This window comes from Muntiacus reevesi, chromosome 4 (assembly GCF_963930625.1).
Source record: "Muntiacus reevesi chromosome 4, mMunRee1.1, whole genome shotgun sequence".
In the NCBI taxonomy this organism is placed as follows: Eukaryota; Metazoa; Chordata; class Mammalia; order Artiodactyla; family Cervidae; genus Muntiacus; species Muntiacus reevesi.
In genome coordinates, this window is record NC_089252.1 from 117,145,750 (window position 1) to 117,161,918 (window position 16,169).

Below are 16,169 nucleotides of genomic sequence, written 5' to 3' on the forward strand. Positions count from 1 at the left end.
ATAAAAAAATAAAAAGAACAAAAGAGAACAAAAAGACTCGCTGATTTCAAAATTCACTACCTGACTTCAGAATTCACGGTAAAGTTACAGCAATCAAGGCGGCCTAGGGTTAGAATAGGAGCAGACAGGAACGGTTCAGAACCGGGCCTACACACAGACCTGCACATATGAACTGATTTTTTCCTACAATGATCCCACTGCAATGCAATGGGAAAGGAAAATCTTTTCAATGAGTGGTAATGAAAGGAACATACAAAAACCACATAAACTTCAATCCCTTCTCCATCTCATACAAGGAAATTAATCTGGGATGGAACATAGAACAGAACATGGAGTATACAGCTAGAACTATAAAGCTTCCAGAAGAAAAACATAGACTATATTGCTAACTGTGGGTGGGCAAATACAAAGATTTCTTAGAGACAAAAAAAAAAAAGAGACAGGCCATGTACTTGAAAATCGATGAATGGAAGCTCTCAAAATTAAAAACCTTCGAAAGACATCATCAAGAAAATGAAAAGGCAAGCTACCTCCTGAGAGGAATCACCTCAATACATGTTATCTGACAAAGGACACGTCTCAATAAACAAGAACTACAGACCCAGAGAAAGATAAACAACCTAGCGCAGAGACGTGTGAAGGGCTGAGCAGTCATTTCAGAAGGTGACCGACCAGCCGACATGCACGCAAGAGGCCAGCGTCCTGCTGGGTCCATCTCGGGGGCTCCGTGGCCACAGGGCGGGGTGGCACTGGGCAGGCACAGGCCGCGGGTGCGCGGGCGGCTCTGCGCTGTCGCTGCGCGCTGGTGAGAAATGAAGGCAGAGCCCGGTCCTCAGTCTGTCTTAGGAGACAGGGCTTCCATGGGAAAAAACCAACGCGCCGACAATGCACTTTCTCAGGTATCAATAATCTAAAGAAAGAACAGGGGAAGGGCTTGAGGGCACACATACTCCTGGAAAGAAGCTGGAAACGGTGCAAGGGAGGGACACACGCTTTTCATCTTAGTGGAGCCTGGATTTCTCCACCAGCAGAAAGCCATCACCTACTTTTGTAACAATTAGAAACAGAGGTTAACGGCAGACTGGAGGGAGCGTTCGCCATCTGATCTGCCAAGCTAGGTCTCAGAGCCCACACGTCTGCGAGAACGGCGACCGTCCTACAGCCAGGGACTGGGGTTCAGGGCCACTGGGTGCCCGTGGACCCAGGCCCGGGGCCTGGGCTCACAGCCCGGCAAACTAGCTCAGCAGACAGGGAGGCGGACGACGGAGGGCGGGGGGAGCTGGCGGCGGGCCTGGTCCCTGGGGGAAGGGGCTCCACTGAGCGCACGTCGGTCTTCACCCACGTGCGCGGCCGGGTGGAGACAGAGACGGACAGATGCGTGTGTCTGTAATCAGACGTGTGTGCACGCTCGGTCTCCCAGCTCAGGTGGGCCAGAGGCCCAGGCGCACGGACAGCCCAGCCCCCACCCCGGCCTCTGCGCCCGGCGCTCCCTGGGGAAGCAGTGGGCTCCCTGGGGAAAGGGCTGACCCCGGGGCCGGACAGGGGGCCTGCGGCCCCAGGAATGAAGGAAGGGCTGAGAACGCTCGGCATGGGGCTCGTCTGGCAGACACAGGAGCCTGACAAGCGGGGCTGGCTGAACATCAGGGTAAGGAGGTACGCGCTTCAGCCCAGCGTACGAGACGTGCACACACACTGAACAAGCAAGCAGTGAGAAGCGACAGAGCTCCCGTAAGAAAGGAGCCAGACAGCGCATGCACACACCTCCCCAGAGGAGCGCTGTCACGGCCCCTGCCGCCCCACCTCCCTCAGGGGGCTTCCAGCGTGTGGGGGGCAGAGACAAGCCCCAGACACACCCCTCTGGGTGGGCAAGAGCCCCCAGAGTTCCATGCAAGCTGCGGGAACTGCAGGGAGAACAGTGCGCGTGCTGACGGGCCTGCACGCGACGGGCGGGGCCGGGACCAACGCCACCCCCGCCCGCAGAGGCCCACGCACACGGGATGCAGGCGGGAGCAGGGGCACAGGCATGTGACCGCCACCGGGGGCCTGAGGCAGAGCAGGAGACGCACCACGGCCGAGGGCACACCTCTGCGGGGGAGGCGGCTGCATCAGTCCCGACGCGACACGTGCAGCTGGCTGAGCACACTCGTGGGCTCATGGGTGTTACCCAGCTCACTCTTCAACTTAACGAACGTAAAGGTGTTTGTGAAGCTACAGGGAAGCACACAGAGGCACAGGTAAGGCCCCGAAGCCCAACACAGAGCTGGGGGCGGCGTGAAAGGGGCCGGGGAGCCTGGGTGGGGTCCACAGTGAGGGGGCGAGCCTGGAGAGGCACTTCTCACACACACACACACATACACACACACAGCACGCCCCAAGGTTCTGCAGAAAGCAAGGCCTCCTCTTTAAACTCCTCAAATGATCTCACTCTGCCCACGGCTCCAGGGACCTGCCGTCCAGGAGGACTCCGGACACCGCTCCTGCTCTGGACGTCGGAGCGCCGTGCTGTCTGCCCGGATGTCTCGGGCACCACGGCCCCCACACCACGGGCACCTTCTCCCAGCACCACCCGCCCGCATCCAGGGTATCGCCTGCTGGGCACGGCCATCCTCTCTCCCAGACCCACCCTGGACTGAACCTCCACCATCCCTCGTCGGGACCAGCCAGCTCGCCATACCCATTCTGGCCCCCTGAGTCTGACTTCTCCCCCCTCCTCCTCTGATAACACCCCGCAGGGTCCCCTGGCTCTTGGGGTTAAGGCAAATGGGAGGGTTCCCCCCTCATGAGGCAAAACCCGGAGTGCCCAGAAGCCCACCTGGACCCTCTCTCACACCTGGCCTCTGCAAGCAGCCCCATGGCCTGCACGGTGAATCCCCTCCCGCTGGACAGGCTACCAGGGCCCCCACGGACAGTGCACCGTGGACTGTCCCCTCTCCCTGCTGGACAGGCTACCAGGGCCCCCACGGACAGCGCACCGTGGACTGTCCCCTCTCCCAGCTGGACAGGCTACCAGGGCCCCCACGGACAGCGCACCGTGGACTGTCCCCTCTCCCGGCTGGACAGGCTACCAGGGCCCCCGTGGACAGTGCACCGTGGACCATCCCCTCTCCCGGCTGGACAGGCTACCAGGGCCCCCTTCCAAGAAGCAAACAGACCACACATGTCAACGCCAACCCGCCAGTGTCCCTGGTTCATCCAAATGAGCTGAGTCATCACACACAGATGAAATTATATGCAGTATTCTAGGAAGAACTGAGACGTTCAAGGAACGAGAGGAGTATAAAATACATTCTAGAAAGATTCCCAAACTCAGATAAAGACATAACTACTTCTGTGCTGTACAGTCAGCTTCATAACTGCACAATCTCTATCTGCATATTAAAAAGGAGCAGCGCATAGGTCGTGTGTGTGGGAGAACACGCAGCCACACACATCAGGGCCCCCTGCATCACGCTGCCCCACGTCTGCACGTCCTTTGAGCTGGCTGAGGGTGCCGACAAAGGGGCCCAGCTGGGACTGGAGGTCACCTTCACATCCTTTTCAGAAACTTTTTTACTGATGAGCATTTTTTTTTAATGTGAAAAAAAACTTTAAAACGTGAGCCTCCCTGCTCCCAACTAGGGAGGAAGGAAGCTGTCTCCAAACCCCTTGGCTGGACCTCCCTCCGCTGGTCCCAGGCTGGGGGAGGAAGCGGGTTCCTGCAGGCCGGGGGTGGGGGGTGGCCACATCACACAGCCATCGTGTTGGGGACCCCAGCCCTGTCACTGGGAGACAGCAGCCGTGTCCGGGTCCAGCCTCAGACGGCACCCCGGGCCTGGGGACCGCAGAACCAGGCAGCGTCACTGGAAATGAGGGCTGAGCACAGCTCGAGAGGCTCCTGGGAGCCGGAGGTGGTCCAAGGCCATGCCATGCGGAGCAGAGCAAAGTCCAGACACGGAGGGCCCATGACAGCCTGAGGTGCGCAGACCCGCTCCTCCGCGCGGGCTCGTCTCAGGCAAGCCAGCCCCAGAGAGCCGACCCTCCACCCCTCTGGCACAGCGCCCCTCCGAGCAGGAAGGGCTTTCTGCGCAGCCCCCCACGCACACAGTGGGTCCCGACGGCGGAAGACGCATCTGCAGAAGAAACTCGCCGCAGGCGCCGGGGCAGGAAGCAGCTCACCTAGCCAGGAGCCCTGCTCTGGCCCAGAGCTCCAACACACTCCCCTGGCTGGGTCGCCCGAGGTCAGCGCGCAGCTTCTCCCACCTACAGCCCTGCGACTGCTGGCTCCTGGACGGCGGCACTCTCCCGCCGCAGCCCCCAGGCCCGCCGTGTGCGGAGTACATTCTAGGGCCCTGAGGGGCGTGCAAGAGCCTCTGCGCGTGCGTGCGTGTGCGTGCGCGTGTGTGCACGCGCGTGTGCATGTGGCCGAGCATGGCTCAGGCGCGTGTCTGCTTCCAATCGTGCTGGAACAATTCACCTGATAAACAAAAACAGATCCAAAATAACCTTTGGCAAGCGGCATGTTTTTAAAAGAAAGAGGAGGTCCGAATGAACTGGCAAGGGTGATGCTTAAGCAAACAGACATGGTCAAGCCAAACATCCAGGCAGTACTTCAAAAGTGCTCGCGGCTCCCATGACCCGCGGCCGGCCAGGAAGGGATTGGATCGCGGGCACGCTGGGCCTGATGCGGGCACGCCGGGCCTGACGCGGGCACGCCGGGCCTGGCCCGCACAGGAGACAGGCAGGACGCCCGGCACGGCCCCAGCATGCGCGGCCGCCTCCCTGGGGCCGCCTGCCTCCCGTCAGCACGGTCGGGGTCGGGCTGCCTGCCTATCTGCAGGTGAGGGCCGGGGGCTGAGGGAGGAGAGGAGACGGACGCACAGGACAGACGCCGCCCCTCCACTGAGTCTGGTTCTCCTTCCCTAAAAGCCACACGAGAAGCGCGAGTGCCAGCTTGTTGGTCTGAACGCCGACCACTGGGGTGAGAACACGGACGCCGCTCTGTGCCCTGATTCCGCCCTCCCCCCGAGAGGGACCCACGACGCGCAGTGCGTGAACCACGTCTCAGGTCTCTTCCGGCCAGTTTACGCACGAACACGTGTACACGCACACGCTTTCCCACAAGGCTGGAAGCACGCGTACATGCGTGCGAGCCCTTCACCCCGTCGCTAGGCTGAGGGCCCAGCGCAGCCCGGCGGGCACCCATGCCCTCGCAGGCCTGGCAGTCCCAGTGCGGCCTCTCCACCCGCACTTTCGTCACCCTGTCGGGGATGCTCACGCGTGGACACCCTGCGCTCCGTGGCTGCTGCCCTGGGAGAGGCAGGGGAACGGATGTGGTGGCCGGTCCTCCCGGAAGCAAGGTCTAACAGCCCCCCTGGCAACCGGGGACGCTGCCCAGGCGGAGGGTGCCGGGCCCGCGCGGAGCTGTACCCAGGGACCAGGTCCCATCCCCGCTCCGCTTCCTACCAGCCCCGAGATCCTGGGCAAGTCACCGCTCCCTGTAGACCGTGCGGCCACCTTGTTCCTGAGCAAACGTCTCCCACGCGCTCGGCCCTGGTCAGTGCCCTGAAGGGTGCGTCCGGCAGTCGAGTGGCCAGAGGCGCCCCAGCCACCCCGACGGGGGCGGGGGCTCCCGGGACGGGTGGGTGGGGCCGGGCTGAGCGTGGTCCGACCACAGCACCTGAAGGGTTAAGCGGCCCTGCTGGGCCCTTCCTGCCGCAAAGACTGTATTAGGCGGGAGATGGGCCGCGTCTGGATCGCATTAGCGGAGCTCTGCTTGGCAGCGTTCCCTGGCGGGCGGCCTCCCTCCCTGCCCGACCACTCGCCGCAGCTCAAAGCAAATACCAGGATCCACATATAAACCGGCGCACTCCCTCCTGTCTCTTAGTCCCGTCTCGAATAAAACAAGCTCTTAAACTCCTGACCTTCCGCCCAGTCACCCTGCTTGTTTCTGGCGGCGGCAGCGTCGCGGGGGCTGGGGGCACGGCGGCCCTCCCCGAGGCCGGACGCTTTGCCGACCGGCACGGGCACGGTGCGGGCCGGGGCAGCTCCGCCCGAGGCCGGCCCAGGGGCCCGTCACCCTGGAGAGAGTAAACAGCCCCGGGAGGACCCTCTCTCCTTCCCGAGGTGCCAGCGCGGGGCCTCTCAGAGCGCACCTTGCAGAGCTGGACGGCCCCCACGCCAGGGCCAGGAGGAGGCCTGGGGGCCTCCAGGCATCAGGAAGAAAACCTCAGGAGCACAGCTGTCTTTGCTCGCCAGAGCCCCCAGGCTGCGCTGGACACGCCAACAGTGCACGAATTCGTGCCTTCCCACACATCTGAGCTCCAGCCCTGAGACCACCCCCCAGCTGGATGCCCCAAGACCCCAAACCTACTGAAATCAGCCCACGCTCCCCTCCGCTTCTGCCCCCACCCTGACTTTCCTGGCTCCCCCTCCACACGGCCGCACCAGCCCACCTGCTCCTCAAGTCAGAGGCCTGGGAGCCGTGTGGACGCGCCCGCCCCTGCACTTGGCCCCATCAGTCCAGCCCCGGGCTTGGGAATGCCGCCTCCAAAATCGCTCTGAGGCCCACTGCGCTGCCGCCTGCTGGACTCGGGTGCCCCAACTGCTGGGCCACACGGCAGCCCCCCCGGCCCCCTGCGGCCTGTGCCTCTGCCTGCACACACCCACGCTGTCCTCTGCAGCCTTCAGAACCTCCTGCACGTTACAGGGACCACCGTCTTCAAGGCTGAGACCGCCGCACCCCGAGGCCTGCTCCCACTACCTCCCTGCCCACCCGTCCCATCTTCGAGCATCCGCTAAAGCACCCCTCCCCCACTCAGGTCATCACCTTCTCTAAGTGGCCTCTTAGCAGGGCCACTGCAGGCGCGTTCCCGGCTCAGCACCCAGCCCCACCCCCTGCCAGCCTCACACGGGAACCTGTCACCTGCTCTCCAGGAATTTACCCTGTCACGAGGACCACAGTTCCACCCGGGTGCATGGGCAGAAGAGGGGAGGGCACGTGGGCAGGAGGGGAGGGCACGCGGGCAGGAGGGGAGGGCGCGCGGGCAGGAGGGGAGGGCGCGCGGGCAGGAGGGGAGGGCGTCCGGGCAGGAGGGGAGGGCGCGCCGGCAGGAGGGGACGGCGCGCGGGCAGGCAGATGCGATCACCCACTGGACATGTCCTAACCTACACACCCCCACGTGTGTCCTCACACACAAGGGTCACTAACAGCAAGCAAAGACGTGACTGTGGCTGCTCAGTCCCCCAAGGCCGGCTTGACTCTCATTTACCGCTGCCCAGAAGCATTTAAGTACTTTTGAAAAAAAAACATAATGGCCAGCATTTTTTTTTTAAACAAGAACAGGTTATATAATAAAGCATTTGAGCAAAACTTCAAACAAAAGCAGGCAAGTGCCTTTACTTTAGGGAGACATCTCACTTGCCATTTCCCTGGGATTATTACAAGTTGAAGCCTGTGCACAATTTAAGTGAGGTTTATGGTGTTTTTATTATTGTTTTATTTTTTAAAAGAAAGAATGATAAATATTCAGCGTTAAGTGGTACACTGGCTCTACACACACTCAGGAAACACTCAACTTTCCTTTAATGAGGAAAATAAAACCAAGAGGGTCACGGCAGCAGCTGAGAGGACGGTGGGCAGGAGGGACCGTGGCCCAGGGGGGCTGGATGTCCCTGCAAGGCCGGCCCGGGTCAGGGGCTGGGCGAGGGGCCTGGCCGGCCTCTACCGCTCCCTCCCAGACGAGCCTTCCGTACCAGGATACAGCTGAGGAGGAGGCGAGCACCAAGGCAGAGGGCTCGGCCAGGGCCGCAGCCCTGGGTGCCTGGCTTACTGTCGGCGCCGGGCCTCCTGGCTGGAGGGCGCCGGGACGCGGCCCTGCACCAGAGAGGCCGCTGCCTGCTCCAGTCCTGCCCCCAGGCCCGGGAAGCAGCGTCTGCACAGCCCTCTGAGGTCGTCAACTGCATCAAAAGCCTCCTAAGAAACAAGCTGCTTATTTGCTCTCTGGTTTTCTCCTACTGCTGTGTTCACTAAACAGTTTCTGGAGCCTGCTCTGGGCTGGGCTCTGGGTCGGCTGCTGAGAGCATGGAGCTGGGCGGACGCGGTCTCTGCCCTGGAGGAGGTCCTCGCGGTGGGACCCACAGAAGAGACAAACGTGGGGGCGTGTGGCCACCCAGGGCACCGCCAGGAGCTTCCAGGAGAGACCCCTGCGGGCGGGGAGGGTGCAGGTGAGGCCCGGCCAGAGGCAGGGGCGGCGGAGGTTGGGATGCGAGGACCGAGTCCTCCCGGAGTCCCGGTCTCGCCTCACCCCGGGGATCGGCTGCCCAGCGGAGGCACGGGGAGGGGAGACGCCGCTGGGTCCTGTTTCAGACAGTGTCTCCTCTGTGGGGTCTGAGTGAGGTGAGTCCACCTGCATGCAGGCTCCATCTGGAGGAGTACGCTATCAAGACCCGAACTGCCTCTAAAAGCCTCATCACTAAACAGGTGTCCACACCCCCGGTGACGTCCGTTCCTCGACACAGTGACGTGGCTCTCAGCGGACCCTCGGGCTCTGACGTGCACCCCACTTCAGGGGCCCACTAGACGTCCTGTCCCCGCACAACCAGGAGAGGACCCACATGCTCTGCGCGTGGACCCGCACGGATCCGTGCGACGGCAGTGCTGAACGGCAAGGCGGCCTCCCGGCGCAGGGCACTCTCCGCCACCCTCCCGGTCGTGGACGGCGGCCCTCGGGGTCTGGGCTGTGGCGGCCGGTGTGGCAGAGGGCGGAGGCCGCTGCCTGTGGCCCGGCCCGGGCCCCCCTTCACTTCCTCACGGTCTGCACCTCCGACGGGTCCCGTGACACAGCCCTGACAGCGGTCGCCAGTGGACACGTCGCCTGCTGAGCACCCCGAGGCCGCGCCTCACTGGACGGCCCCAGCCCAGCGTAGGGAGGTCCCAGGAGGCCAGGGGGCGCGGGGGCTGCGGTTTAAGCCCCGGGGTCTTGGTTCTTCTTCATTCCCCCTCAGCCAACGGGCCCCAGCTGGGGGCGGACATGGCGGCGGGGCCGGGCCGGGGTCTGGCGGGCTGCAGGCGGCCGGGAGGCGACGGGGCTGTTTATCTGGAGGGGCCGGGCCGTGCCGCCCGGGGAGTTCAGGCAGTCAGAAGCATCCAAGGCGATTAGGGGAGTCTGACGGGGATGTCGTGGCCTCGAGGCAGAGCCGTCCAGTTAGGAGCCGGCCCTGCAGGGCCCCAGCACCCCGGGCATGTGATGCTGAGCGGGGGCTCCCAGGGTGGCGGGCACAGTGCCCAGAGCCGGCCTTTGGCGCTGGCCAAACGGCTTCAACTACTGGCTCCTCGGTCAAGGCCTTCCTCCGGGACAGATGGGGTCATGCGGAGGGGCGGGAGAGTGGGGCTGGCTGTCAGTGAGCGCTGACCCACCCGCAGAGCCCCGAGGCCTGGTCACCTGCCAGCAGCTCAGAGGGTGAGCCGTCTACGATGCCACGGAAGGGCCGGCCTGAGGCCCCAGCGGGCGGGAAGAGCTTCCTGACTTCAGGTTTGTCGTCTGAAATCCCCACTCACTCCTGGGGCCACGGCGGGTCATCCCGGGCTCGACCGTAGAGACAGTGGGAGCGCGTCCTCCTGTGCCTCTGGAGGCACGCGGCCAAGGGCCAGGTGTCGGCCGGGCTGAGGCCCCGGGGCCTCCGATGGGACACCCCCCACCCCTCCTGGCTGCGGGCGGCCGGGTGACAAGGCGCGCCCCTGGGCTCGGGCTGCAGTGCCCCAGCCTCAGCCCCCAGCGTCACACGCCCCCTCCCCTGAGGGTCCCCACATCACCCAGTGCTTGTCATCGCATGGAGAGCCCTCCCTGCCCGGGCTGAGAGCCTCAGCTCTCTCTCCTGGAGGTCCTGGAGGCACAAGCCACACACGACCGCCCACCCTCCGGTCCCCCGAACACCACTCCAGCTCGTGTGCAAAATGCCCTCAGCCCTCCCAGTATCCAGGTCTTTACCCCGTTACAGACTTAACGCTAACGGGCCCCAAACTCTCCTCTCAACATCACCAGCTCACGTCTTGCCAGCTAAGCCCCCATCTCAGGCCTGAGTGGTCCGGGGTGCTCTGTTCCGGGCAAGACACCGCCCTGTGTGGGTCGTGAAACTGGACAAATTATCAGCTCTCACATGGAGAACGTGGAAGGAGCTCAGAGGTCATGGTCCCGGGCAAGTCTGAAACCCAGCAAAACAAATCCCAGTGGGCGCCCAGGCCTGCCCTGCAGATGACCCTCCGGGCCCATGGAAGCCCTGTGGGCTGCATCCCTGGCCTTGGACCCAGCCGAGATGCGTCCTGGGACACGCTACTGCCCTACCCTTGCTTCCTCTGAGGACTAGGGACCTTCCCTGGGCCCGGAACGCCTGGCGGTCTCCCAGGTTCCCACTGGCCTGCGTTCCCCACCCTGTATTCCCCACGGACGAGAGGACAGTCAGTCTATCAGTGTTTCCCCCTCAGGGGAGGGATCACGGCCACTGGACACCAGGCCGGAAGGGACCAGGAGCAGGGGTGGTGAGGACCCCCTGCCGCCACCCTTCTCTCAGGCCTCCACGGAGGACGCGGCGCTTGCGATGATACCAGGAACGTGCCGTCATCTGGGTGTCCCTGGACTGTCCTGCCCGGGGCAGCCACGGTCCTGATGGCGTTTAATGTGAAATCCCCGCAGTGAGCACGAGGGACTCGGGAATGAGCGCCCACACACCCTTGCCGCCCTGACTCAGGGGCTTGCAGAAAGCGGAGGGGCCCTGCCTGGCGCCTCACTCAGGGCCCGCACTCCTGGGCCCAGACGCCCCCCGGGGGCCTCCTTCACCGAGAACACCTGCCAGCGAGGCTCCGGCCGCCGGGTGCTGCTCCGAACGCTGAGGAGAGCCCTGGATCCAGGACACGGGCAGGACAGATGGAGGGAAGATGGGGCAGCGCTGGCCCGGCAGCGGGGGGCGCTCGGGACCGGCCCCCTCCCTGCCTGCTGGAGAGGGGCCCAGGGGAAGGGGGAGCGAGGCCAGACTGACCTTGAGGGCCGGGATCTCCACGCTGTCGCCGAGGCTGACGGAGCCCGAGAGGATGGTTCCCGTCATCACGGTGCCCTGGCCTTTGATGGAGAAGCAGTGGTCCACGGACATGAGGAACGGCCCCGAGGGGTCCCTCGTTGGGATGGAGATCTGGGACGTCAGGAGCTGGAAAGACAGGCTTGTGCCACACCCCGGCAGGTGGGGAGCTGGCGGGGAGGGTGGAGACCTCCCGCCCTCCTGGAGACCTCCTGACTCTCTACTTTGCTCCTTTCTGACTTCATTAGAGAGGACACTGTCAAGAACTGTCTGGTACCGAATGGTCTAGAGTCCTGGTCTTGTGGTAACGACTCTTCTGGAAAAAGATCAGAGTATGTGAGCAGGCCCAGCCCTGAGGCTTCTGACAGGGACATACAGACGTCCCCCAGCAGAAACCACCGCCTCAGCGTCCCAGACCAGTTCGACCTGGAGCTGACGAAAAACTCAGTAAAGCTTCACCCAGAAACGGGTTTGCTAAGCCCGTAAAGTCGGCCCTGTACAATCACAGAAACGGAGGCCGCGCACGTGGTCACGTCTGACCCAGGTCTGCAGACCCAGGAGCCATCCCCGCTGGCTGACCTAGGTCTGCACCGCAGCTCCACCTCCTGCTCACTGTGTGAGCCTGGGCCAGTCACTTAACCCCTCTGAGCCCCAGGCTCCTTCCTGCCAGAATGCGGGTCACTACTGAAGCCTCCCGAGGTTCGGTAATGATCACGTGACCACGAATGTTCACGATCACATATGAGCAGAGCTCAGTGAGGCTCTGGGAACCTGACGACCAACCTCCCCGCCGGAAACGCCCTGACGGGTCGCCGTCCCGGCCCTGGGGGTGGGGAGGTGTGCCGCAGGTTTAACCCCGTGAGGAAGGGCAGGGAGGTGCAGCCCCGCGTGGATGCAGCTGACGTACCTCGATGAGCTCCTGGATGCCCTGCGGGGCTTCCGTTTCAGGGGCGTCCGGTCCCCCAGGCTTGGCCGCGACAGGTATGACAGGTGCGCCCCGGAACCTGGAAGAGAGATAGGCCCGCCGAGGTCACGGAGCGCGTCTGGGGCCGCCTGGAGGACGGAGTGTGACGGAGGCCTCTGTGCCCACCCGGCCAGAGGGACTGCGGGGCGACCGTCACGCTCCCCCCGGCAGACCCCGTGTGGAGGCCCGTGCTGAGCCACAAACGCTAGCGGGGGGCCCTGGGTCTAACCTCCTCGCTGAGCCCTCCTGAGGAGGCAGAGTGAGGCCCAGGCCCTGTCCCTGAGGAAAGACCCCCAGGGAAGACCCCTGGGCCCCGCCCAGCCTCTGCAGGGACTCAGGATGCGCCAGGCGCCTGCAGGCCGCCCCACAGCCTCCGGCCTCCCGAGCCCTGCCCCTTTAAGCAAAGACTCCCACTGAGTAGACGCTGAGCTTTTCCACTGGAAAACAGACAAAACCCACAAACGCAGAGAAGAGAAAACACCCAGATTGCAGTCCCACCACGGGGCTGCGCTTCTTCCAGCCTCGGCCTCCCAGCGCACTGCCAGGGAACCACTGTGTTCAGAGTTTGGTTACGCCAGTCACACACGCTCATGTCCTTCTAGCTTATTTGCCATTATGTTAGAAAGACTTTTCTGTTGAAAAATAACAACAATAATCACGACTCATTTGACTAAGCCAAGAATACGACAAGGACACTCTCATTGAAACCCCTGAAACGAGGACGGAAGTGTCACCGTCTTACAGACGCGAAGGAATGGCTCAGAAGGCGAGTCAGTCTGCTCCGAAGTCCGCCGTCAGCGGCAGGGCCAGGCTGCAGCTGCCGCCTCCAGAGCTCAGGCTCACGACCCAGGCCACCTCCGCCCTCAACAGCTGCACCACCGTGGGGCCCGGAATGCACACGCTGTCCCCACGAATGGGACTCATCCAGAACATTTCAGATTCTTCACTGTTACAAATAACACTGAGATACACATGCTGGTGTATATGCCTTGATTTGGGCTACATTCATGAGGTGTATGTCAAAGACTCAACAAACTGAAAACCAGTGAAATGTGGAGCAAAGACACTCAGAGAGGCTCTTCATAAAAGCGCTGGAAACATGATCAAAACCAGCCTTCTCAGAACCCTGCAGATCAACAGAGGCCTACAGCTGTCTGCAGAAGGCTCAGTCAGGAGAAACGGCCGATCTCAGCGCGAGCCCCTGGGCGAGGGGACCGCTGCAGCGCTGTAACTGCCTTGTTCCATGCGCCCTCCTCGCCCCTGCAGGAGACTCGAGCCCCTGAGTCTCGGTCACAGTGGAAAGCAGCAGCCCAGCGGCCACTGCGAGCGGCGGCGTGTCTGCGCCCTCGGAGCCCCTCCCTGGGAAACGGCGTCATTTCTCCTATTTGGCGGCTCCTTGGGAAGCCGGCTCTCAGCCCGAAGCAGGGAGCAGGCCCAGCTCTCAGCCCGAAGTGGGGCGCAGGCCACGGAGACCGTCCCATGCACACACCTTGGCCCATGCTCCACCAGTCCCGGGCCCAGGGCCGCAGAGGTGGGGAAGGCAGGCGCTGAGAATTCCAGCGATTAACCATAAAGCTTTCGGAAATTCAATTATTGTTTATCCCAACCCTTTTGGGCCGTGCACTGTAACAGAATGCAACGGCGTGTTGGGCTTGTGTCTGGCCTTGCCCCAGGCTCCCGAGGACCTGGCCTGCTGGTCTGCTGAGCACGCCGTGCATCCTGGCTGCTGGCTCCTGGGGGACAGGTGGCCCCTGCCCAGTTCAGACCTAGGCTGCTGTCTGGGCTCTAGGGGCCCAGGGGTGCTGATCAGACACGGCAGGAAGAGCCCGGAGCACTGCCCCTCCTCCCAGCAGCACGGGAGCGGGGAGAGGGTGCCTCCTCTTACCAGGCACCCCCACCACCACTGCTGCGGCTCCTCACGGTGTGAGCGGGGCCCAGACCTGCTGACTGCACGCAGGCTGACCTTCGTCAGCACACAAGACCCACCTCAGATCAGCTAAAACCACACACACAGGTGTGTGTGTGTGTGTGTGTGTGTGTGTGATGCACGTAAAAGGTGTACACAAAGGGAATCTGAGCTTTAGGTTTGGAATAGCAACAGGCAAAGCAATGGTATTAAAAAATACAAGCGATACTTATGATTCCTTACTTTGCTCACAAGTCAAGCCAGACACAAAGCCGGGGGTAGCTGAAGAGTGGCTGCGAGGGAGGCCCCAGCCCAGGGCTGAGCGCGCAGTAGGTGCTCCACACGCGAGAGCTCGTGACGCAGCCCCTGGACGTCCGGGCCCCACAGCCAAGGCTCCCTGACGGCAAACACGCCGAGGCCAGACCCAGCAGCTCGCGCTCCACAGAGGAAGAAACACGAAGGCCGGGAGAGGACGCCAGGGCCGGAGACCACGCCGGCTGTGAGCAGGCGCAGCACGTACCACGTGGGGGCCGCCAGGCCCAGGGGAGGGGCGCTGTGAGCAGACAGCTTGGTTAGGACAGAAACAGGAGGGAACCAGAGTGGGTCTGGGAGAAAGAGTCCCCAGCATGCTCTCAGGTGACAGCCTCAGTGGAGAAACGAAGAGAACAGCCTAGAACACAGCAGCGCCGGTGAGCGATAACAGCCACATCAGGTCACGTGAGTGTGGGGGAGACGGGCAGGGGCCCGCGGGAAACGCACTGCGATTTGATGCGTTGGGAAGATACGGGTACACTGTTACCGTCTGTTTTTATTTCTGTTAACACTGATAAATACTTATGCAAGAGTAAATTTAAATGCCTTCAGAGATAAAGAAATCACAAAGAAAAATAATCAAAGAGCTTGACTACATAAAAATCAGAAACTTCTGCATGTTAAAAAAAAACAGAAAGACAACAAGTGCTAAAGACTTAACTTATAGGAAATGTGACAGGCAAAGGGTTAATTAATGACATCCTTATTGATGTCAAACACTCCTGAAAATCAAAAAGCAAGCATTAAAACTGCAAGAGGCAAACAGACAAAACATACAAGCACAAGTTAAATATGCAAAAATACAACAATTTAGATACATGAGAAAAAATTTTCAGCCTTACCAGTAATTAAAGAATCACATATTATTATAGCAAGAGTGAAACAACATTCTATCTTAAAGTTTTCAAATCTATTTTTAAATTAGACGCTAGCGTCCACCTGTGAGAAACGTCAGAGCACCCAGACTCACAAAAGGTCCGGAAGGGCTCCTGCCCTTTGACCCGGGACTCTCTCAAGAGAGAAAACTCAGAGGACGGACACAGCTGAATGCTGGTCAAAGATGTTCATCAAGGATTATTTACAAGAAAGAAAACTTAAGCCATTCCCAAGCGTCAGCAACAGAGTCATGGTCACATGAAGAACTGCTCTATAAAATGTTAAGTAACAGAAGCCCAAGTCACGAAGGTAAATACCTCAGGACCACAGCTATATGCTTAAAGGGGGAGAACTGAATTCAGCAAAGCTGCACGGTACAAGGTCAACACAGAAAAATCACTTGTGTTTCTATATACTAGCCAGAACAATCTGAAATGGAAATTAAGACAGCAATTCTGTTTATAATAGCATCTAAAAGAATGAAATACTTAGGAATAAAGCTAACCAAGGACATGAAAGGGTTGTATACCAAAACCAACAAAACTTGGATACAAGACACTTGTAAAGATCTAAACAAAGATCTTTCATGTCAATGAACTGGAAGACTTACTCCTGTTAAGCTGTCCATTCTACCTAAAACCATCTGCAGATTCAATTCAGTCCCTATTACAATTCCAACCACCATTCTGTACTGAAATAGAAAAGGAGATCCTCAAATTCAGATGGGAATTGCAAGGAGACCCCAAAGTCAAAACAATCTTGAAAAAGAAGCAGAAAGTTGGGGGGGCTTAGCTTCCTAACGCAAGCTTGCCACAAAGGGGCAGGGACGAGGCAGAGCAGCGCCGGCGAGGACAGACAGGGGCCTCTGCAGCCCACACGTAAAAGGACAAAAGGGAAACAGACGGTGCTGGGAGCACGGGACTTCTGCAAAGGAATGGAGGTGCGCCTCTAAAGCAGACCACAGGCAAAAGATAACCAGCGACGGAGGGAAGGCCTACACTTGAGAACTAACACAATAAAATTCTCAGGCAAAAGAAAATTGGGGAAAATCTTCGTGACATTGAC

The 16,169-nt window shown here is 60.8% G+C and overlaps 1 protein-coding gene across 2 annotated transcripts in view; it reads right to left on the reverse strand.

The window, feature by feature from the left end:
* The window catches only part of EEFSEC (eukaryotic elongation factor, selenocysteine-tRNA specific), a 109,008-nt gene that overhangs the window by 41,812 nt on the left and 51,027 nt on the right, over window positions 1-16,169 (reverse strand). For both annotated transcript variants that reach the window (XM_065934035.1, XM_065934036.1), the window contains exons 3-4: window positions 11,954-12,050; window positions 11,011-11,175 (exon numbers count right to left, since the gene is read on the reverse strand). In XM_065934035.1, the coding sequence (XP_065790107.1) occupies window positions 11,011-11,175; window positions 11,954-12,050 (262 nt within the window). The remainder of the gene's footprint in view (window positions 1-11,010; window positions 11,176-11,953; window positions 12,051-16,169) is intronic.